Below are 25,131 nucleotides of genomic sequence, written 5' to 3'. Positions count from 1 at the left end.
CGAACATCAACAACGCTACAGAAAATAATTTGTGTAAGTACTTTCTCCTGTAAATTTGAAGAAATCCGTCTCCGGTATAGTCAAGTGTTACCCTTATGAGTTATGCTCACATTTGCATTTGATATTTTTTTCCATTGTGTACAAATTCTGAATAAGAATTCACTAAATAAACTTCATTAAATTTTACGAACATTTTTATACAAGGTTTCTATAAATATTTTGAAGCCGCTGATTTTTAAAAATGTACAAATAATTATGTACCATCTCACGATTTATAGTGAAACTTGTAATGTTTATTTCATTTAGGTGTCTTGGCATGGGAACTGTAAAATATTCAAATTTGCCAGAAGCAGGCATTATTCCAGTAATTTACCGTACTACTCAGTGATAAAATATTCCAAGTATATTTTTGTTGCTTTCTCGCAGATAGAAAAATGAAACGCAAATCAAAGGACGTACAAGAATTATTTTGCTTACAAAGCTTCGCTAAGTTGGAATATTTAAAGATTCATTTTACGATTTAAATGAATGGATTTTATTTTCTCCTATATATATATATATATATATATATATATATATATATATATATATATATATATATATATATATATATATATATATATATATATATATATATATATATATATATATATATATATATATATATATATATATATACAGTTACCTTCCGAGGAACGTACCATCAGAATAAAAATACGCATTTTCATTAAATTTTTAGAAAATTGTGTACATTTTACAATTCTCATTAGGCTACATTTTCAACAAATACATCGTGTGGCTGCAGAATACGTGTTTTGCTTTCAAAATACCAGCAGAAGACAAGTGTTAGGTCACTTCCGCCAAGTCGACCAATCAGAAGCAAGAATTATTCCTCCTATGCTGAACTGAGTGGGATCCGCGAATATGCTTCCCCTATTGGCCAAGCGCCGTATTTCTTTTGCGGAAGGAAGAGTGCTTTTGAGTTGGGTCGGGTGCAATAAGTAACCCCAAACGCTTAACAGCTGTTGTTGAAGCGTTTATATGTTTGTCGTTTTGTTTTGTTTGTAATTGAAGCAGGTAATAAACAAAAAGTATCTATTCTCTTCCGTACTAAGTATTGTAAAGAGCCCAGTTAAAAGGAAATTTTAAGCTAGATGTAAGTTTCTGATTACTAGGTGGAACGTTTATCTGAAATTAATAGCAACATTTTTGTCATTCGCGTTTTACTGTTCAACTTAAGTTATGACTTTAAAATTTGGTTCTTTTGTTATTTTGTTAATATATACATTTGTTATTTCAGTTTAAAAGCGTAGGTAAGTGTGAAATCTTGCGTACTGTACATTGATGGTAATAAATGGTTAAGTTAGAAGTAGTAATGCTTGAAGTTTTATCCCTTGTACTTGGATTTTGAAGTAGCTGCTTAATTGTTCGTGTTAGCCTTTCATCGGTCGTGCTGTATTTGTGAGATACAATTACGGTTCTGCTAACATATTCATGATGGCTTTTTAGTTTCATGGGGTGTCAAATGTCATCCTCACTTCCACATAGTACACCTTGGACTGCATTTAGCAGACCAACAAGGCTCTGGTGCCTGGACCTGCAGCCAGGGTAATCCTCTATGGGGCTGGCGTCCTTGTGCTGTCCATATGTGTTTATGATTGTACCTTCATCTATTTCATCTTTTCACCATTCATCCTGGCTAGACTCGGTAATACTCTACTTCACATCCAGGCCTCCCCGATGGCGCAGTGGTAGCGTCGTCACCTTGTATTCAACGGATCCCGGGTTCGATACCCGGTGGAGGCACATAGTGGTTCAGATTCCACTTTAGGTACTATTATCGTATGGGCAAAACACTTCCGAATCATATATTTCGGACTTCTTTACATTGCTAACGTGTTGCGGAACATTTCTTCAGGCGAAATAATGCATTTCTAACTAAGATAATGTTTATTTTCTCTATTTACGAGTACTTACGGTTACTTGTTGTTTCGAATCTGTAACACATTATGGCCGTGATAGCATACTGGTTTAGGGGGCGTTCTGAGAGTGTTTTGTCGATTTATGCAGTGGTGCAACCTCGTTCACCGGAAAATATCTACTGTCGTGCCCCTATTTGAAATTATGCTAATACGTCGCATTTACGTGTAGAACTTGTGAAATAACTTTGCGATTTACCACGTTCATTGTCCATAAACAGCAATTCGGAACCATCTTCCTTTCGCAATTCGGAACCATCTTTCTTTCGCAATTCGTTAATGCTCTTCCTTTACGCACAACACTCTTGCAACCTTGAACATTGACGTCAGACGAGGAATGCCTACGTGGTTAGGTTAGGCCTGTTAGGTTAGGTTCCATTAGCATAAATACAAAGAAAAAATAATATTTTCGCTAAGAGACGCGTTACCTTTGTATTGACTAACATGAAAAAGGTCTCTCCTGTGACGTCAGAACACAATGTTGCTAGGGTGTTGTGCGATAAGTGACACCCATTCGGGTCGGAACCATCTATCTTTCGAAATTTGTTAATGCTCTTCCTTTACGCACAACCATCTTGCAACCTTGAATATTGACGTCAGACGAGGAATGTCTACGTGGTTAGGTTAGGCCTGTTAGGTTAGGTTCCATTAGCATAAATACAAATAAAAAATAATATTTTCGCTAAGAGACGCGTTACCTTTGTATTGCCTAACAGGTCTCTCCTGTGACGTCCGAACACAATGTTGCCATCTTGCAACCTTGAATACTGACGTCAGACGAGGAATGCCTACGTGGTTAGGTTAGGCCTGTTAGGTTAGGTTCCATTAGCATAATTACAAAGAAAAATTATAAAAAAACCTCTCTCCTGTGACGTCGGAACACAATGTTGCTACAATGTTGTGCGATAAGTGACACCAATTCGGAAAAAATGGCTTGTTCCGAACTCGACAGGTGGTTCTAGTGAAAACACGGCGAGGCTGAAACACTGGCTACGGGGTTGCATCGTCTTAACACACGGAACATTGCACTCTCATGCAAAAAGCAAATGGCGTGAGGAGAAACAGCGTGTCGGACAGAGATTTTCGCAGAAAACAACACGCATTCACATTAAAATGGATCAAATCTACATTCAGGAACTTCCAAAACGCTCAAGAAAATGATTTCCGTAAGTACTTTCTCCTGTAAATTTGAAGGAAATTTCAAGGAATCCGTTTTGCCCATACGATAATGTTACCCCACTTTAAACTGTAGGCCCAGTCCCGATTAGCCTTACTGTGCATAAAGTGGACTTAAAACACCAACTCAAACCAAACTCTACTTTACGTCCTTTTCCTAAGGAATGCATGTCATATATCGTTGGAAAGGTTATTGTATAAGGAATTCAACAATGTAAACCCCAAAGCGAGGAAAAATTACCTGGAGGAGGAAATCGATAAAAAAACGATGTTGTCCCGATATGCGTAATTGAACGTACTGAGGAAATTTTTTGATGATGAAGCACATATTTAGGGGTGAAATGAGTGCTAATGGAACCTAATCTAACAGGCCTAATCTAACCTCGTCCCCGTGAATGGTTCATGGGGCTGTCGTGAATGGTTTGTGGGGCTACCCATGCATGGTTTTTGGAGCTAACGTGAATGGTTTGTGGGGCTACCTGTGCATGGTTTTTGGAGCTAACGTGAGTGGTTTGTGGGGCTACCCATGCATGGTTTTTGGGGCTAACGTGAATGGTTTGTGGGGCTATCGTGATTGGTTCGTGGGGCTACCCATCAATGGTTAGTGGGGCTATCGTGAACAGAAAGTGTAAAAAGAAAAAGGTACTTACCCAGTCTGTCAGTAAGCACAGTTTTTAACAATGCACTACATTATTACTGGGGATAAACGTATTGTACACTATCTACAAGCTTTTGGAACCTGTTCTTCATGCACCATACACACGCACAGCGCACCACGATCACAAAGAAGCAATCACCACGCAAACGAGCAAAGCACGCATTCACAACACTGACACAAAGACGAGCCTGCAGTGTTCTTAACTCCCATCGGTTACCACCAAAAGGCAATAAGGACGTAAAGTAGAGTCTAGCCCCGATGGAAGTTAAGAACACTGCAGGCTCGTCTTTGTATCTGCGTTGTGAATGCGTGTGCTTTGCTCGTTTGCGTTCTGCGTGTTGATGCTTCCGTGCTTGCAGACAGCCGGCATCTCTTCGGGTAAGTACCTTTTTCTTTTTACACTTTCTGTTCATGATACCCTCAGTAACCATTCAAGGGTAGCCCCACGAACCATTCACGATAGCTCCACAAACCATTCACGTTAGCTCCAAAAACCATGCACGGGTAGCCCCACAACCCACAAACCATTCACGTTAGCTCCAAAAAGCATGCATGGATAGCCCCACGAACCATTCACGGAGACGAGGTATGCCTACGAGGTTAAATTAGGCCTGTTAGGTTAGGTTCCATTAGCACTCATTTCACCACTAAATATGTGCTTCATTATCGAAAAATTTCCTCAGTACGTTCAATTACGCATATCCGGACAACATCGATTTCCTCCTCCAGGTAATTTTTCCTCACTTTGGGATTTACATTGTTGAATTCCTTATACAATAAGCTTTCTAACGATATATGACACGTATTCCTTAGGAAAAGGACGTAAAGTAGAGTCTTGCCTTCATCCTCATCTTTGCAATTAGCCAAAAGTGGCAGAAATGCTAAATAAAATAAATCGGTAAAACTTCGGTATAATCCCAACGGATTGCTTCATTTTTACACAAGAAACTACATACGGAAATGTGTTTCTGTAGCATTTAGAAGTTCGTCTAGGTAGTTTTTTTCATCGTGGAATCTATTTCACCGGGAAATCATGTATTTTTCAACAGAAATATCTCTCAGACGCACAATTGCTGTTGCTTTCATTTGCTTGCACTTCGTGAAACAAATGTTGCGAACATTTGATGACGTACTCCCTGTCAGTGTTTCTAACCATGCCATTTTTTTTTTTTGCAAGAAGATGACAATTTTTACTATGTTTGCCTAACCTAACCTTGCCGTGCATAGTTTCTGGGGCTATCCGTGAATGGTATTGTGGAGCTACGCATGCATGGTTCGTGGGGATTTTTCGGTTGGTGGGGCTACCCGTGCATGGTTCGTGGTGCTATCTGTGCATGGTTCATGGGGCTATCCGTGAATGGTTTGTGGGGATTTTTCGGTTGACAAGGTTGGAAACACTGCATACCCACTGATGATCTACCACGCTAGTCAAGCTGTCATGCCATATTGTGTGTTACGGAAGAACAATAATTACTCCTCATGTCACAAATTGAAATTATTTTCATGAAAAAAAGCAAAATAACACATTGCAGAAACTTTTGCAATGCAGAATAGGTAAGTACGAATGTTAAAAATGACGAAATTAACAAGTGAGAGGTGTTGGGACCATACCGAAGTTTTACCAATAAATCAAGTCATTCATTTTAATTTGTACTTGATTTTATTTTAGTCTTACATCTAATGATTCTTAAACAGGCCCAAGTTCCTTTTGTTTTATTGTGATTTCATCATGTTACATATGCATTTTTTACATGGTTCGATTTACGTCTGTTAACACATACTGCAGAGCAGGGGTGCCCATCCCCCCCAAGGCCCATGATGCACTCCCCCCAAAAAGGTAGAACATTTGCCCCACCATCCGTTTATGCCGAATTAATTACTCAAATTATTTTTGTTGGACAAAATTTGCGGAAAAATATAATATCAGAATGTTTGTCTGGAGGGGGGGAAGTACCAGGATAAACGTACCAATAATAATAATGGCTTTATTATTATTACTACTTCTACTACTACTATCAAAGAGACGTTACTATCCTCATAAATTACGCAAAAAGAGGGTAGAAGTCTGTGCTAAAGCATTTGTTTGGAACAAACTATTTGTAATATCTTTTCAACACCGTCAATTTCACATTAGCTATTAATGAAAATCAAGCACACAAACTGTATTTTTGAATGGCAGAAAATGAGTGATAAATGCATTCCGAAGATACATGTGTAACTTTCATGTACAACATATGTTTTACACATATGCAACATGGAGCGACATAAAATAAGAAAATACATATGCAACAAGCTAACACTAAATTGTGTACATATTGAAAGCTTATTCAATACAAATATACAACACATATTATTTAAATACATTACATTACAGAAAACAAGCAGATTGCAAGCGAAGCGAGCAAGAATATTTTTAAATCCAATTTTTGCAATTGAAAACAATATTGATTTAATAGGGTGCAAATAATTTCACTGGATGCATGGAATTCTTTTTTTTCATTTAGATCATTCGGCACCCATGGCCGACTCCCGCCGCCCCTAGCTACAGCTCCGAACTTGATGAAAATGAGAAAGCAGACAATGCAGCGAAGCAACCAAGAAAAATTTTACACAATGTATTTTTATTTACATAAAATTAGAAATCATAGGGGGTAATTGCCCCTCTGTGCCACCCCTGCAGGTGCCCTTGGCCGTCAATATTTGCCCCTAAATAAGGTGCAAATAATATCATGGGGTGCCAATGCATTCTCACTTTCACAACTTTTTTCATTTAGATCATTTGACGCACATGGCCGATTCCCGCCGCCCCTAGCTATGGCTCTGAACTTGACGAAAACAAGAAAAGCAGATAATGCGAGTGAAGCAAGCAAGAAAATTTTACAAAATGAATTTTTATTTGTATAAAATTTGAAATTGAAGGGGTAATTGCTCCTCTGTGCCCCCCAACCCTGCAGCTGCCCTTGGCAGTCAATTTTTGTCCCCTTGCCCCCTCTAGAATTGACTTTCGTCGAAGTTTGGGGGCAATGACCCCCCTGTCCCCCTATGGTTGTGTCACTGTATAATACAGACATATTTAAGCAATATATGTTTACTTTAGATACTTTAGCTGCCATTGTTAGTCAACCTTATTCTGCACAGTTTGTCTGCTCGACTAATCTTGTATTAATGCGAATACCACACCATGCCCCCTCCCACTCCATCCAAAACGATTCTAAAGGCATAAGAGGTGGTGTTTCATTTCAACCCTATCGCTGCGATCACCCACAGGTAGGTAGAAAACTATACATAATAACCAAAACTAAAAATCAATAAAAAGTCAATCAAACGATACGATCCCCCACATTTTTGTGTGAAGATATATAGAATTGGTATAAAATTTTGTTCCCCCATAAATTCCCATGATGCAGGCGCATCATGAAACCCCCCTGCGAGCACCCCTGCTGCAGAGTTTAAGTGATTACTTACTGCGCGTTTCCTTGACACTGGTTTTTCACTTCTATATAATTCCTGTCGGCAAATTGTTAGAAGATTTTGTTCAATACGTGCTTTTGTAATCAGGAGTGTCAGGTTTAGTTCCCTTAGAATTTTAATAACAACCCTAAATGCTTTCGTGGTTAGGTTAGGCAGGTCAGGTTTAGTTCTCTTAGCATTAAAAAAATATCTATAAATGCTTTCGTAGTTAGGTTAGGTGGTAGTCTGTGTAATGCGTCAAATTTCCGAAATGGGAGTTAGGTACCTCTGACATCTTATTTTACCCATAAATTGGACTTCTTTGAAATTAAAACTGTACTGGTTCGTTTGAGGATGGTTTCAAATTGCTTCTGCATTCATTCTCACTAGGGTCGTTCCATGTAAAGTGAACCAATGAAAAACACCTCACCATCTCTAATTTTATTCATACTTCATTGTGATGAAGTACTACCCTAAGGTAGGAAAACTGGAAAATTGCAGATTGTTGTAGTTCGCCAGTTAGAACCCTCTGAAATATGGAAAAAAAGCACAATTTTCGGCACACATGTAATCACAAAAAAAGTCATAAATCAAGCTAGAATTGACGTAGAAGGTTGGGATAAAAACCAAATTGTTGCTTTTGCTATGAGCTTTAATTATAAATATCACATGACTACTTTTGAAATTTTTTTCAATGCAAGGTCATTCAAACATTTTTTTGAAAATTGAATTCTTCAAAAACCTATATTTTTAAAATATGCATATAGAAACATACATAGTTCAACATCAAGTCTTAGAAGTTTTGTTATGGGATCGCAATGGGATCATGGTGTTTGACTTGTATAATCAAATACTATACACTAGGTAAGACCATATGACACGGGAATATTGCAATGTAAATTCCATTCCTTTGTAAAGGGACTATGTTGTTTACCAAATTGGCCAAATGGTGAAATGATGGGTATGTAGGAAAGGGGCATAACTTGGGGTCTCATTTTTTTGGGGGGGAGGGCAAGTTTTTAACATATTTATAAAAAAATATTTAAACATTTTTAAAACATTAAATTTAATATTTAAATATTCCGTATCATATGGTCTTACCCAGGTGCCGACAGACCTGGAAAACCGGGAAAAGTCAGTTTTTTTCCAACATAAATAACAATGCTCATTACTCTAAGGAAGGTTCAAATTTCATGACAATGATTGCCAAAATTCTATGATAATTAGTCTTTCTTCTAGGAGAATTTGAAAAAAATCACAAAACTTTCAGTGCATCAGGTATTTTTATTATTCTGGAAAAAATTGAATGTTAAAATTTAGTGTTCAATTTTTTTCCAGTGTTTCACACAATTGCTAAAATTGGTTTCTTGTTATGCGTAACAGAAAGTGGTGTTGTCAATCTTTCAAATAACGAATACTGGAAGTGTCTATCATTTTTCTTTTCTGCGTGAGCTAACTTTGAAGATAATCATGTTATCACAAGCTGCAGAAAAAAAAATAGTTAAGAGTTTAATGTATGTCTAAACATGCTATCTGGCTTGAGATGTAATGACCCAACACAATTACATATGTTTTCTCTGGATAGGTAATTTTTTCTGAATTTTGCCTGTAATTTTCCGTTTTTCCAACTGTATTTTCTTACAGCAAAGTATGTGATGCTCCAAGTGGAGGACATGTCCTGGAAAACAGGATATTTGGTAACCCTTCATATTGAGTACTTCACATTCAAAAACATTATTAGTATTTGATCATAATATACAGGTTGCTTACGTGACCTTGAATCAAACTGGCAGGTTGTATGGAGACTGGCCCAAGTACCAATATGAGATAAGGAACCCCGGTCCGGAAATGCACCATTAAATGTTATAAGGCAAAACTAATTTGGGTTGCCATTGACAGATGAATAAATCAACCGAAATATGTGGCCTGTAGATGTAATATGGACATTCAGGGCCTGGCAGAAATGGCTGACAATTGGGTGCCGAGCCAAGTCCCCTTGCATCCCCTCCTGGCAAGAATCCTTGCTGACTGTGATATCGTCAGAACGACTCCTGGGATGTTAGAATAGATGCGACAGAGCTTCTTGTGACACTGGGGACACCATTTTGTACAACTACCGTAGAATGCTAGGATACACTGTAGTAATGTCAGTATTAAATCTACAAGCCACATATTTCAGTTGTAATATAACTCTGTCATAGGCAGCCTCAACCAGTGTTGCCACAATATGAGGGCACAATTTCCCTTTTTGGACCAATTTTTCCCTTCACCTAAGCAAATCATGCAATAATAATTATTATTATTATTAGTGGTAGTAGCAGTAGCTGTAATTATTATTATTATTATTAGTGGTGGTGGTGGAGGCAGTAGTAGTAGTAGTATTTCCGTTGGTCCTTGTCCGTGTGAATAAAGAATGTTAAATTTTTCACATAGATGTCACTTTCATCGCTTCCTGACCAGATGTCCCGAGCTTTGTATCCTGGTAAGGAATCCATTTAATCGTTAATCCTCATCATTACTATTATCCGAAAGTGCAGAAAAGCCATGTACTTAACAGAAATATAAATAGATACAGACTATATTCAAGGGAGCAGAAAAAAAGAACAGATAAAATGAAAATGTGAATATGAAACTGGAACTTAACATATACTGTAATAATGTAGTCAGATGTCTTAAGAGTTCCCTGAAATTGTGGTATTTTTCATCGAGTTTCCCTTTTGACTAAAATTTCGGCCCAAATTTCCCTGCAAAAGGGAAATTTCCCTTCATGTGGACTTATAGCTTTTTAATGACATGTTTCTGGACTGGAGTTACTTATCTCATATTGGTGCCTGGGTCAGTTTCCATCTACCGTGCCAGTTTGATTCAAGGTCACAGAAACACCCTGTATGAAATAGACTTGCAACTTATTAAAATGAATATTTTTCATTTTCAGATCCTTGATAAAGCTGATAGTTTTGCATAAACTATAAGACAGAATGGTAAGTTTGATATCTGAAAAAATATTATTTTGTAGGGCTGAGCCAATACTGATGCCAGTGTATCGATATTGGCCAATACCAGTGGTTATTAGTAGACCTCGGATTTTTAGGTTCTAAAAAGTGTGCTTTTAGGTTCCTAAAATAGGGTCTAAAAATCCTAAAATAGGTTCTAATAATCCTAAAATAGGGTCTAAAAATCCTAAAATAGGTTCTAAAAATCCTAAAATAGGGTCTAAAAATCCTAAAATAGGTTCTAAAAATCCTAAAATAGGGTCTAAAAATCCTAAAATAGGTTCTAAAAATCCTAAAATAGGGTCTAAAAATCCTAAAATAGGTTCTAAAAATCCTAAAATAGGGTCTAAAAATCCTAAAATAGTGTCTAAAAATCCTAAAATAGCATCTAAAAATCCTAAAATAGGGTCTAAATATCCTAAAAAAAGTCCTAAAAATCTTAAGTTAGGGTTGAAAAATCGTAAAGTAAGTTAAAAGAAATTAAAGTAGTTCAAAATTCCTGAAAAATGCTGATTAGGTATAGTCACTGGCAATGAAAATAGGAGACCTTTTACTTGCGTAAGGTTATGTGTGTTGCCTCACCTTTTGGCGATGGCAGAACTTACCATTGGAAATTTGCTATTAAAATCCACTTTTCGCCGTATATTTTTTCATGTTATCCACAGTCAAACTCCGCAATTTTGTCTGTGAGGATCGTCTTATATTTCTACAGAAACATAGAAAGTGCTGCAAACATTAATGCTGAATGTTAGTTTGCAAGGTGTGAATGCCACAACGCACCGAAGTGACGCAAGAAGTGAGCAAGACCACATAGATCAGACCACTTTGGACTGTACAGGTAACAGTGGCACCAGACATTTGAGCTTTGAAAAATCACCATGGACTTGGAGGAAGGGAAATCGACAGATAGTATGTTTTAAACATGTCAGTCATTGAATTTTTTCATGACCAAACTAAGCAAATGCCTCTGTGTGACATAAAAATCCTGTAAAACCTTTAAAAATATATAAAAACCTAAAAAAAGGCTTGATTTAGGTGCATAAACCTAAAATATGTTCTAAGAAGCAAAATAGGTTTTTTTAGGTCCTATAAAACTGCATCAGTCGTTGCATTTTTTAATGAAACGCTAACATAACTTATTATTTCTTTAATACCTGTAAAGGAAAAAAAATAGGTTAAAAACCTAAAATCCGAGGCATAGTTATTAGTAACAGAAAGTGTCATCTTTCATTTATTCGAAAGCATTGGTTTTAATAATTTTCTGGCATTTGGGTCTTTCGTGGTGTCTACAAAAAATCTACATGACACACTCGCAGAGACTAATTATCCTGGAAGTTATGCAAAATTCTATTCTATCAAAATTACCAAGCATCAGCATTGGTAAGGGTATCACCTCAGCTCTATTATTTTGTGTAATTATTTATTGGGATGAACATAATTTTAGTTACCTTGGTGAATGGTGTACATGTACTATTTGTTGTTGTTGTTGTTCTTCTTCTTCATTTGCTCTACAGCCCTTGGTGGGCTCTGGCATCCCAAACAATCTTCCTCCACCTCGTTCTATCTTGAGCTACATTTTTCCAATTGCGTATATTCATCCTTCTCAAATCTTCCTCAACCGCATCGATCCATCTTCCCCTCGGTCTTCCTTTTGGCCTTGTTCCCCACAATTTCTGATTGAATACCAGGCATGGTAGCCTATCCTCTTTCATTCTCATCAGATGTCGTGCCCATCTTAAGCGTTGAGATTTTATATATCTCACCACATGTTCATATTGAATCAATCCTTCTAACTCCATATTATTCCTAATTCTATAGGATCCATCTTCATTCCTAACGGGGCCAAAGATCTTGCGTAATATCTTCCTTTCAAAACACATTACCTTGCTTTCTGCTATAGATGTAAGTTTCCAAGATTCTGCACCATATGCTATAACTGGTCTAATAAGTGTCCTATACAGTCTTAATTTTGTGTTCCTAGAGAGGTTTTTTGACTTAAATAATTCTATATGTGCATAATACTGTCTATTTCCAGCCTGTATCCTTTGGTTAACAATCTCTTCTTCTATGTTGTTATGTAGAAGAGCTCCAAGGTAAGTAAAAGTGGGTACTCCTTCAAAGTGATATGTACCTACATTCAAAGCCCGAGAGTTTCGTCTGGCTGGCGATCTGGACATTCTCATATATATATATATATATATATATATATCTTGTTTTAGTTTCATTAATTAATAGTCCTATTTCTCTGGATTTACTATCCATCTTTAAAAAAGTGCTTTTAAGATCTGCAAGTGTCCTTGATATTATCACAATATCGTCAGCATAAGCAAGTATCTGTGTTGTTTTGTAGAATATACTCCCCCTTTTTTGCAGTGGACTGATAATATCATGTAGTACAATAATGAAAATTAGGGTGGACAGAGCATCCCCTTGTCTCACCCCTGTTTCTATGTTAATGGTTGGTGAGACTTCTCCCTGCACCATGTTGTATTTTCCAAGGTTACCTTTATCAATCTTATTAATTTATCTGGAAATCCTACTTTCTTGAATACTTTCATGATCCCAGCTCTGTGTAAGCTATCAAATGCTCGTTGATAGTTTATAAATAAAAAGTGTAGATCTATATTTTGCTCATAGAATTTTTCCATAATTTGAGATATGGTGAAGATGTGATCTATGGTATATCTATTTGGACGGAATCCACATTGATATTCCCCTAGGATTTCTTCTGCCTGCTTAGATGCTCTTATATATAGGATATTGGAAAATATTTTGTATCCAATATTTAATAGTGTTATTCCCCTGTAGTTGCCACAATTCCTTTTATCACCCTTTTTATGGATGGGGAAGATAACTCCATATTTCCAACTGCATGGTAGTTTCTCTTGATCCCATATCATGCAAACTAGCTCATGAACTTTCTTCCAAAGTGTTTCTCCACCCTTTTTAAATATCTCCGCAGGAAGCAAATCTTCTCCAGGTGCTTTATTATTATTTAATTTTGATATTGCACACTTTACTTCTTCAAACGATGGTCTTTGTACCTAACATTCTGTAACTTGGGTTTGGTCTTCATCTGCATTATCTGTTATATTAAATTTAGATTTATAGAGCTCCTGAAAATATTCTGACTATCTTTCCAGACATTTGGCTTGATCCGTAATAAGCTTCCCATTTTTGTCTTTACATACGTTTAACCTTGGTTGATATCCAGTACTAAGGTTTCTAACAGCTTTGTACATTTGTCTTGTATTACCCTCTGTCTGATGTTCCTCTATTTTCCTTACTCGCTCCTCCATCCAATATGTCTTTTTCCTCCTACAGATTTTAGTCGCTTCCTTCCTAGCATCTTTATATGCATTCATCGATGCTCTTGTTTCTCTTTGAATCATCTTTTTCCGTAACTCATTTTTCTTCCCTATTAGTACTCTACACTCTTCATCATACCAATCTTTTCTGTTGGATCTCTTCCTTTGCCCTAATATCTCTTCTGATGTTTCAGTCAGAGTTTTCTTCATATCATTCCATATTTCCTCAATGCTATTATTTTCATTCTCATCACTTAATTGTTGGTGTATTTGTTCCTGAAAAGCTCTCTTATCGCTGTCTTTCTTTAACTTTTCTATATCCCAACCAGTTCTCCTTTTTCCCTTGATTTTGCCTATATTAGACAATCGTTGCCGCAATATAGATTTGACTAGGAAGTGATCACTGTCACAATTGGCCCCTCTGCGTGTTTTAATGTCTATAACATATGTGGCATATCTGCTGTTCACCAGAACATGATCTATCTGGTTTGTGTATGTTCCGCCGGGAGCTCTCCAGGTGCCTTTATGAATATCTTTCCTGGGGAATTGGGTACTTTTTGCAAGCATTTTATTTTGTATACAGTACTGTATTAATCTCCAACCATTCTCACTGGTGACTGAATGTAAAGAATTCTTTCCTGCCACTTCTTTGACTTCAGATTCTCTTCCAATTTTTGCATTGAAGTCACCCATGACAAGTAGTATATCATGTCTACTTGTACTTTCATTTAACAAGTCCAACTCGTCATAGAATTTTTCCTTGTCCAGTTCTTCTGCATCCTCATTAGGTGCATAAGCAGAGATGATGGAGATGTTATAGAACTTGCCTTTAAGTCTAATTTTACACAGTCTGTCATTTACTGGTATGAATTCCATTAGTGATATCCTAGCTTCTTTACTTATTATAAAGCCTGTACCCCTGTGTCCTCTGGTTTCAGCACCACTGTACAAAACTGTACAGTTTCCCTTGTCTATCTGACCACTCCCAGGCCATCTTATTTCTTGCAGTGCCAGAACATGCAACTTATATTTTATAAATTCATCAACAATTTCTGGTAGCTTACCAGCTTGTAGCATTGTTCGCACATTCCATGTCCCCATCCTGAGATCATTTACCTTAACTCGTAGCCATGTTCGTCTTCTGGTTTCCTTCCATATCCGAGGCTCATTGTTGGGTCTCTGAACAGCGGATATTTTCCGAGGATTGGGTCGTCAGCCCAATGCCTCAACCCCCAACCTGGAGGACCAGGATTTGTATTGGGTTTACTCCCTTAGAGAGATTGGCTTCACCACGCCTTACAGAGCTCTCTCTACCCATGGTTTTCTTTCAGGATTTTCCTTCCCTTAGCCTTTGAGTTAATCTCTACCCACAAGGAAGCGGGGGCAGCACCTATTTAATGGCGGTGCTTACTCGCCATGTCACCAGGCCGTTATCAAGCGTTGTGGTATTTAATGAGTGTAGTCTTGCCAAGAACTACACTCCCACACTCTGATAACCTGGTCGCCTCGGCTCGGGGGGACTCCGGTCTAACCGTCATGGTCCGTAATCTGCATATCTGCAGACCGTTCCGCTATCCACCATCCTGCGGACCCGCCCAGTAGCTGAGGCTCGCCCTGGGACTATTTGTTGTTAGGTAACAATAATGTTTAGTTTGTATTTTTAATCATAAAAAGTGCAAAAACTGCTAATCCAAAAGAGAGTATTGCCAAAAATAACCGGACACCCATAGAAATGTTCTTACCTGGAGCTAGTTTGGTGTCAGTATGGGGTGGGTCCGCCATTTGTCGCTATCGTAGCCTGCCATATTTGTGTTGTTTTATTGAAAATGATCATATTCATATGTTGTGGTTCAGTAAAGGAAATATCTAAATACAGTTTCCTTTTCAAAGCAAAAAGAAAAGCACCTTGGTGTCTTGAGTCTCCGCAATGGTGCTGTGGCAACACTGGTGCATTATAGGTAGGGCTCGGAAGTTGAGGAAAAATCCTTTTTTTTTCCTAGTGTCCAAAGACGAGGCCCAACATAATATATGTTCATTTTGGGTCATTGTAGGCCAGAAAGAGGTGGGTTTTATTTGTCCTTTTTCGGAATTTTTTGGATTATTGGTCCTTTTTTAGCCTATTTTTAGGTCTTGACGGCTTTTTTTTTGCAACTTTACCTTCTTTCGACTAGGTTTTTACTGCCCATTCTCAATTCGAATCATCATCAGTTCATCACCTCTTAAACATCCTTTCTGTAGTAAAGAAATAAAAAAGAAAATAAATATATTTGAACCATCCCTGAAATGAGAGGAAAACATTTTTGGACGACTGAAGCAGGTACGGTACAAGGTCCTTTAACCGTAACTTGTCTGGAAGGTGTAAGTGGCAACTTTATCTTGTTTTGAAGCTTTCAGCATGGTGTATATGACCAGACAGCATGCGCCTGAAAAGATCTCAAGTCAGATAAGGAGGTGACGTGCATATTCATTAAATATGTAATTAGAACTGAAGTTATTAATTATTTTGGATCACATTCACATTCAGTTTTTAGGTCTTTTTTTTGGCAATATATAGGTCTTCAACTTCTGAGCCCTTATTATAGACAAGGGGTTCTGGGTTCAATTCCCAGTGTAGCTACATTGCACAGTGGTTGAATTCCCACTTTAAACCATAAGTCTAGTCCCAATTAGCCTATCTGAGCATAAACTGAACTTAAAAGAAACTTTTTAACCTATCAGTTTATTATTGCAAATTTTACTGATCCAATATATCTATTAATATCCTACAATTTAGTACAAATTTGCCATTTTGTTACTATTTTTATGTGTATAAATGTGTAATTTGTGTGGCATGGTTTTGTAGCGTAAATGTCTAGACATACAGTTCCTGTTTTCTAAAGAGAATCATATTACAGTCACTTGGGTACAACATTAATTAAAGAAGTGTATGAGTTATTCAAGTTTTTCAAGGAAAATTCATAATTTTGTTTCTAATCAGTAGAATATCAGGTATTAATTTGAGAAAATTTCATAAATTTGAACATTATGAGTGTTAGCAAAAATCCATTACATTGATGAAATGTCAAAATATGGATATTATTAAAAAGTGTCATTCGACTGAACCCTAATCTTTGCTAATCATAATTGTACATTGCAGACCACTTCATTCAGAAAGAGTATTACGGGAGCAAGGAAGAAATCAGGTGGGCCCAAGTTTGAACTTTCCGAAGAACAGAAGACTGATATCAAAGAAGCCTTTGAGCTGTTTGATACTGAAGGTAGTGGAAAGATTGACACAAAGGAGTTGAAGGTATGTTCGTTACGCATATGGTTGGTATTAACAAGTGCCAGATAGGAGTCACAGCTCAAATTAGTAGGTACTTTCCGCAGCACTTTGTTATTATCATATTTCTGCAGAAAGATAGCATCCATAATGTCTTATGAATCATCAAATAACACGAACATTTTATATTTTTGATAACATATTGTACTGACAACCAAAATAGTAGAATTTTCAACCTATTTATAATAATCTTCCATCAAAACTAGAACTAATCAATGATTCTCATTGTCAGATTTGTATTCTGTGATCTCTGTCTTGCTTTGAATTCTGTAATTTTGAGACATTCATGTCATGTTCCTGTAAAATTGCAAGACCTGCAAAGTGCTGAAGTACATTTATTGATAAGTGAAAAAAATATTTATAGTTCTTTAATACGTTTATGTTCATTCCATACTCAAAATTAAGACCCAGAAATGACCTCTTTCAAATTCCATGCGGTAGAACCAGGATGGCTGAAACAGATCCCATGAGGAGGATGTGCGCGTTGTACAATATAGTCTCCAATAATACCCCTGACATTGATCTATTTAGACCTAAAAGCAAACATATTATGTGAACCCTGTATAAAAGCAATGTAACAAAGTATGTTGTATATTTTATGTATACTATATAATGTATTATATATTGTTGTTATGTAACGATTATTCTGTTCCCTTTTATAGTTACTTTTCTCATTGTTTTTGATTTCTCTTTCCAATCCTTGATTACTTTTGTTTTGTCAACATGTATGTGAACTCAGAACTTAACCTCAAAGCACTGCAATTGGGTATTTGCCTGTAGTGTTTAATAAATAAATAAATAAATACCAGCTTAACTATATAGTGTAGTGGTTAGTATGGTTTGTTTCATTGCCAGTGCTCCTAGGTTCGAATTCCGGCATGGGCGTGAGCATTCTTTGTTTCTTTGTAAATGTCCCTTCATCAATTTCGTCATATCATTGCTAGAGCCATATTTTTGGTAAATAAAAGAGCAAAATTTCAGTACAAAAACAGTGTCAATTTCGAGTTCAAAAGGAGTAAATAAAATAAAATTCCGCTGTTATAGCTTTGAAAAAGCAATATATAAAGTGACATTTTGGTTTTAAAAATGTGAATATATTTCAAAATTTGATTTAAAAACTGCACTTATGACACAAAATAAACATATTTCTTATAATAGCACATTTATGTCCTTACTAGAATATTAAGTTTATTGTTGTATAAAGGGGTCCATTGTTGCTTCTCAAATATTTAAGTCCAATGGTAACACAGTTAAGCCTTGTCTCCATGTTAATAAAACATTAAAATACTGACCAGGGCAAAATTTATAGTATAAAATATATATATACACAAAAAATGTAATGATTCCACACTTTATCATGGTTTTCTTCAGACGAAACTTCACAATATTAAAGAAGTGTATGAATTATTCAAGTTTTTCAAAAAAATTCATAATTTTGTTTTTAATCAGTAGAATATCAAGTATTAATGTGAGAAAATTTCATTAATTTGAACGTTATGAGTGCTCGCAAAAATTTCAAATCCATTATATTGATGAAATGTCAAAATATTGTGAAGTTTTGTCTGAAGAAGACCCTATTAGAGGGTGGAATGTTACATTTTTAGTGTATATATATTTTTTATATAAATTTTGCCTTTTTCATTTTGCAGTTCATTTCGTGACAAAACAGGGTAGGAAAATGCACCTCACACCTTTTAAAAACATGAAAAATTAACATCACAATGTGTTATTTCACATTTCGTGTTTTCATCGGAAACAAAATATGCAGAAAAGCCACAAATCAATAACTCAATCAGTTCTTTAATACGATGGTCATGAAATAAAAAAGGAAAGGAAATTATAGATTTTGTTCACCCCATTTTCAGCATTGCAATACAGTATGCATGTTTTGTGAACAAAATTCGAGGTTTTCAAAGAGGAAATAGTTATTGCCAGTGTGGTATTTTTGAAAAATTTCCAGAAGTGTGGCAGGGGTGGGGAAAATTCCATTAACAACCCTTGAAGCACCAGGATAGTATGTAAATTATGTATATAGTTACCCTACGAATTCTTCAATGGAGAAGAAATTACACATACATACACACAGAGTGAGATAGATATACAGAGCATTCCGTGACATTCGCTACAAGACTCGGCGGCAAGCGGCCTGCCGTCAGCGCTTGTCTTTCCCGGTGAACGGGTCCACGACAGTTGCACGCTACAGTCTGTTTTTTTCGCTCTCTTTCCCTTTCTGTTGACGTTGCAGACTGACGTCAGTATAATCCTCCCTCGGAAGTTGTGTTGTGTCCGTGTGTTGAAGATTGTGGCTTAATATGGCACCACAAAAGTTTACATTACAACAAAGGATTTATCTTGTTGAGTGTTACTTCGGAAAGAGGAATTGTGGAGAAGTGTGACGACGTTTTGCATCGAAATTTCCTGCTGTTCCCGTTCCACATAGGACCACTATATTAAACTTCATAAAAAGTTTAGAGTAACAGGGTCAGCCTGCGATTTTTATTTATGGGGAAATCTAAAAAATAAAGTATACAAAGACAATCCGCACACCATCCGTGAGTTAAAAGACAGCATTGTACGAGAAATCGGGAGAATTACAGTAGACGAACTTGCATGTGTAAATGCCAATTTCCTTCGGAGATGCCAGGAATGTGTTTGCAGCAGAGGGACATCATTTTCAACACCTTCTGTAGTCAAGGTTAATACACAATATGAAAACTGTGATTTTAATAGCCGACTGTTGTGTACCCCGTTTACCGGGAAAGGCAAGCGCTGATGCCGGGCAGCTTGCTGCCGAGTCTCGTAGCGAATGTCACGGAATGCTCTGTACATGCATATGTACGTATTCTTTTCTGCTACTATTGTCTATCATAACGATGAGGATGAATGAAAATTAGATCAAATCAGCCGATAAAACAGATACTTCAGTGACTATGGATGGAAATTAATACTAGATGAAATTCATAAGAGTGGATGCAAAATATTCTAACACAGTTATTTTAGTGCTTATGGATGAATACATATCAGAAAACTCTAGCTTCACAATTTGTGTGTTTTACATAGTCAAACATTGAAGTGAGACGTCAACAGACATTCAAAGCTTTATACTTAAAAAATATTTGTAGTGCAAAAATAAAATAATATTTTAGATTAATGTATACTTTTACCCCTTGTGTGGTCTGAAAAAACACAGATATGTAAGTTCCTCAGTTTTGACATCTGATATTTGGTTGTTCAGTTACACTTAGACACTTAAGTTTGCAGCTGTGACACCTCTGTGATACGCATCAAGCACTGAATGGTACCTAAATATCGTAAAGGGTCTTTGTTGGTACATTATGTCGTATTTGAAGGAAACAAGTAAATTTTAGGAATGCAACCGATTAATCGGAACTTTATCGGTATCAATATTTGTACAAATAGCCTGTAATTATAAAATTCTGCATGTTGGTATTACTTTTGTGAAAATACCAGCCAGCTTGGTGTATTCATTCATTAATCGTCCATTTACCAAAAATGTCACGTTTATTGAGTCTGGATGTGCATACCCCCAGCACATAAACCATGTTTTAAGGAAAGTAATTAATTAATTAATTTTTTAAATAAATATTCAAGTGGGATTTTTATTGCATATTCGAGGTTTCCATGTAGAAAAGAGTGCAATATATATGTATTTTGATCTCGCAAATGGAATGTAGATTTTTCTCTTAAATACAGTATTCTAATACCGTATTTACTCATATACCGTGCGTCCATTTCAATCTTCAGCCGAGAGATCGGGAGAAGCGTGGTGGGCGGCGCTGACGGAGATACCGACATTTGCGGCCTGTAATGCCCGCTTATTTTATGGGCATATCCATACATGTATATAAATATTGCAAAACGAGCACTAACCTGTGTTATAATTCTTCATCTGTAATTCATCCAAGTTCTGCCCTTATATACACAAAAAAATACGCTTTAGAAACGATGTTAAGAACCACAGATAATAAAACATTTTAATCATAGTTTTGACCAGTAACATCCTGCTTAAGTACAGAAAGAGTTTTGTGTCGATGAGGATCGTTTGGAGGTTTCGAATGTGCAACACTGTATCAAGATTACGCTGTAGATGAAACCTTTAAAAGTCAATGGTTTTCGTGAGCTTCCTTGCAATCCGTAATCTCCCAGCTCGAGTTTTTTGTTCCTTCGCGACTAGATGAAGACAGAGCTGTGAATAAAGTGGCGAGCAGATGTAAACCAAGAGCGTGTTAATTTCGTACTGTGTGCAAGAGTGTTATTCTTGGTCACTTGCCGTTACTTGTTTGTGTTATTGCAGTGTGTGTGTGTGTGTTGTGTCAGTGAGACGATTGGAATGCCAGCCGAAAGGTTCACGTTACGAGGGGGCTGATAAGTTCTCGGCCCGACCCAGAAGGACTTTAGCTACAGGCACGAAAGTTTCAGGCTATTCAACGTATTCTCCCCGAAGGTCTACACACTTGGCATTTTGTTGCTCTAACTTCTCTAATCCCTCCAAAAAAAAAATCTGCTTTGCAAAAACCTGTTCGGCAGCTGCTATAACCTTGTTATCACTTCTAAATTTCTGTCCTTTCAGAACTTTTTTCAGTCTAGGGAAGAGATAATAATCAGAGGGCGCAAGGTTTTGTGAGTAAGGTGGGTGGTCAATGCACTGAAACCCTAGGTCCTTCAGAAAATCCATTGTTCTTCCAGAGCCTTGTGAACGGGAGCGAGCATTACAGGCCGCAAATGTCGGCAACTCCGTCAGCGCCGCCCGCCACGCTTCTCCCGATCTCTCGGCTGAAGATCGAAATGGACGCACGGTATAATGTTCACCTTTTCCCCAAAACCAACATGAAAACCATACAGGGTCATTTCATGATTTTGTGACAATTGCATTGATTTTTCATGTTTACAGAACCCTATTATGTTATATATCATTGTAAAGCTTAAATTCTGCAGTTTCTGGATATGGCAACAGTATTCTATTCAAGATGGCAACACTAAAGTGCAATGTAATTGAAATTAGCTCAGCACAAAATGAAGGAACCTTCTCTTGGTCCACATAGCAACAGGTGACTTATTGAATAGGTAGGATGTCATTCACTTTTGATCTATCTGCAAAGCAACAGTTTTATGACCTATAATAAGAACGTGTATTATACTGCTCATTATATATGAGATATATTTTTTGTCAATTTTCCCCATCAAAAACCAGGTTGCACATTATACACGCGTAAATATTGTATTTTCTCAAACGCAAAATATTGTAATATTCTCATAAAAGTATCTAAGTAGAAAAACGTACAATGAAATTTCCTGTGTTTATAATTTCAAACAGTCTTTACATAAAAATCTTTTTGGATGAGTGATCTTTACAAGTAAAACTGCTACATATGTTGCACTGTGAGTGAACCTTCCTGTCTCTTGAGCAAGGACACTTTACACACCCCATTGTAATTAACCTCAAATTTCTACAAGACAACTCGCAGAGTATAGTTGCTTTCATTGTAGACATGTTTCATGGTAATAAATAATAAAAGTCAAAGAACACCATTCCTGAAGAACAACTAAATAAGCAGCACTGGGGTGCACGTACACCCCACTTGGTAAATAGAGGGTTAAGAAGGTTAATGAACTCTTCATGATCTTCAATGAATATTGTAATTTTTTTATAGGATCGGTAGAATAATGGTACTTTTATAAGAACAAGCAAAATTTTCCACTATTACTAGGTTTGCTGCCTTGAACTTTCATTAATTAGGGTAGTAATTAGGTTTTTGTCAAATGACTTACATGTATTTAAGGTTCTCCTAATAATGATCCTAATTTCATACTGTAATGTATCTATATAAATGCAGATTTTTTTGGTACCACCTGATAGTCAGATTCCTGCATATGGATTTCTTAAGGTCTTAAAATAGTTCTCTATTGCAGGTTGCGATGCGAGCACTGGGGTTTGAACCCAAGAAAGAAGAAATCAAGAAAATGATTGCTGAGGTTGACAAGGAAGGCACAGGTAGGCAGGCGTAAATTACAAAAGTGTAGCCGGAATTTCGTTTTCAGGTGGGCTGAACTTTCAGTAAATAATGACCAGTGTCTTGAAAAATTGTTAGGGGAAACTTAAGTAACAACTTGTATTGTTCTTGTTAGTAGTTATACAAAGTGTGACACTGTATTCATAAAATATCGCTTTTTTTCATAACATTACCAAGCACATTAAATCCTTAGCCAAAAATTTATGATTTTCACTAGTACCGATGCCGAACTCTTTCCGATCCCCACTGATACCAATACCGATATTGATACTTGAAAATTGCAATATTAAAAATTTGTTCAAAATATTCATCAATATTGGTTTCTAATTTTTCTTGTCCAATTACATGCATCAATTTAATAAGAAATTTACTTTAGAACAGCGGTTCTTGAACTTTTGTAGACCGCGGATACCCTTCAAAGATCACTCGCCCTCGCGTACCCCCAATAACTAACTCAAAGTTTAAAGCTCAAAATTTGCATCATTATTGAGTAAATGCTCTCGTCTTAGTATTTTTCCGAACCTTTGTGGAACGCTGGGAGGGTTTCGCGGACCCCCTGAGAGGGTCCTGTGGACCACAGTTGACGAACCGCTGCTTTAGAATATTCATCAAATACATCAAAATATTAAAATAGATATCATTCAATCACAAAATATGATTTTCCTTGCAAAATTAGTGCAAGATAAGAAGAAAGTTTGAATTTTGCATAATTTCTAGGATGCAAATTAGACTCCATCAAAGTGTTGTGTGGCATTTTTGCGGACCCCGTGTATGACCCAAAATGCCAGAAAAGTATCGGCTTGTAACTGTACATGAATTCCAGCTGATACTTTCCGATGCCGATACCCTGGTATCATCGTTACTAATACACCAGTATCGGCTCAGCCCTAATTTTCACAGTTCTTTTCCAAAAAAGTGCTAAAATATATGTGAAACACTAAAAATCATACTTAACCCTTGGTATGTTACGCTCGTATATTTACGTTTCACGATAGTTGTTCTGACTGTTACGTACGTCTATATACGAGTGAAGATAAAATGGGTCTGCAGCATGCTGCCATCTGTGGGAAAGCTGTCCAAACATTTTCCAATACACAAACAGGTTTTATTTTTATCTCTGTCTGGGTTGGAACAATGAAAATGTGAAAGGGACAATTGTCGACAATGGCTTGCTCCATTAGATGCCTGATTTATTGTTCTGATTGTTATGCTTGAGTGATAATAAATTGGGTCTGCAGTGTGCTGCCATCTGTAGAACAGCTGTTCGAACATTTTATAATGCACAAAGAAATTTTATACGAGTTTATTTCAAAGTGACAGTAAGTTGTTGACAATGGCGAGTTCCAGTAAATATTTCAAAATAACCTCATCCAGGGGTATCAAAAAGAGAAAAAAAAATGCCACAGTCAAAAGGTTAAAAACTTAATTTGTCTTGTATTTCATTTTAGTGTCCCTCACTGTGGCTGTTCAGTCTTAAGGTGCAAGTTTATGCTCTGGCTACAGGACATATGCAGGTTCAGGTTCTCCTGGGGAAAGTGAAACAACTTTTCTCCTGAGATATGGGCCTGTGTATGTGAGACCTGTGGCCACCCACTATCATGAGGAAATTGGGGAGCTAGGAACGAGTAGCATATCTTGGTCTAGAAAACCTAGAAATGGTTAGTTCATTATGCTCACCACACATCACTGTATCTGGTCGGATGTTGTCAGGTTTATAATGTTGAGAGTTCCAGCCCTTAAGGGTCATGCCTCAGTTGTTTTCCTCAATTTTGTCTAGTCGTTCATCATAGTGTTTTGTCAAGCATCAAATAGTGTCCCTCTGCGATAGGGAGATGTGGAATGACTATGCAGAAAAAGGTGAATGCGTGGTGATCATATCAAAGGCCAAGTGTCAATTCAGTGTATATGTTTTTGGAGAGGGAAGTTCCTAATGTAGATTACAGACCAATCAGGATGTGTGTCTGCCGCATTCACACTGTTGGTTAATTATCAATAGTCAGGCTGAGTCCAATTCAAGCCCTGTATCACGATTGAGATCTCCTTTCTACCGTGAATGACTATTGTTCATGGTCCAAATAGTTGGATGATATGATGATAATTTCTGTGTTGCTGAAATCATTTGATTGCCACCGACCCTGACTTTCTGGATGGAAATTCTTAATGTAACTTTAGTGTTCTCTGCAGTGCTGTTCAACTGTTATTTACTTCTTCCC

At 36.8% G+C, this 25,131-nt stretch overlaps 1 protein-coding gene across 2 annotated transcripts in view; it reads left to right on the top strand.

The window, feature by feature from the left end:
• The first annotated feature begins 972 nt into the window (after nt 1-972).
• The window catches only part of LOC145997313 (uncharacterized), a 46,598-nt gene continuing 22,439 nt past the window's right edge, over nt 973-25,131 (top strand). The window contains exons 1-4 of one of the 2 annotated variants that reach the window (XM_083134215.1): nt 973-1,077; nt 10,199-10,244; nt 16,701-16,853; nt 22,818-22,899. In XM_083134215.1, the coding sequence (XP_082990341.1) occupies nt 10,242-10,244; nt 16,701-16,853; nt 22,818-22,899 (238 nt within the window). In that variant the 5' untranslated portion in view covers nt 973-1,077; nt 10,199-10,241. Of the gene's footprint in view, nt 1,157-10,198; nt 10,245-16,700; nt 16,854-22,817; nt 22,900-25,131 lie in introns of both variants that reach the window. The other variant, XM_083134214.1, reaches the window with a different exon arrangement.

Source organism: Lepisma saccharinum, chromosome 13 (genome assembly GCF_977018435.1).
Source record: "Lepisma saccharinum chromosome 13, izLepSacc3.1, whole genome shotgun sequence".
Lineage (NCBI taxonomy): Eukaryota > Metazoa > Arthropoda > Insecta > Zygentoma > Lepismatidae > Lepisma > Lepisma saccharinum.
Note: the sequence above shows the minus strand (reverse complement) of the source record. Positions and strands in the feature narration are given on the sequence as shown.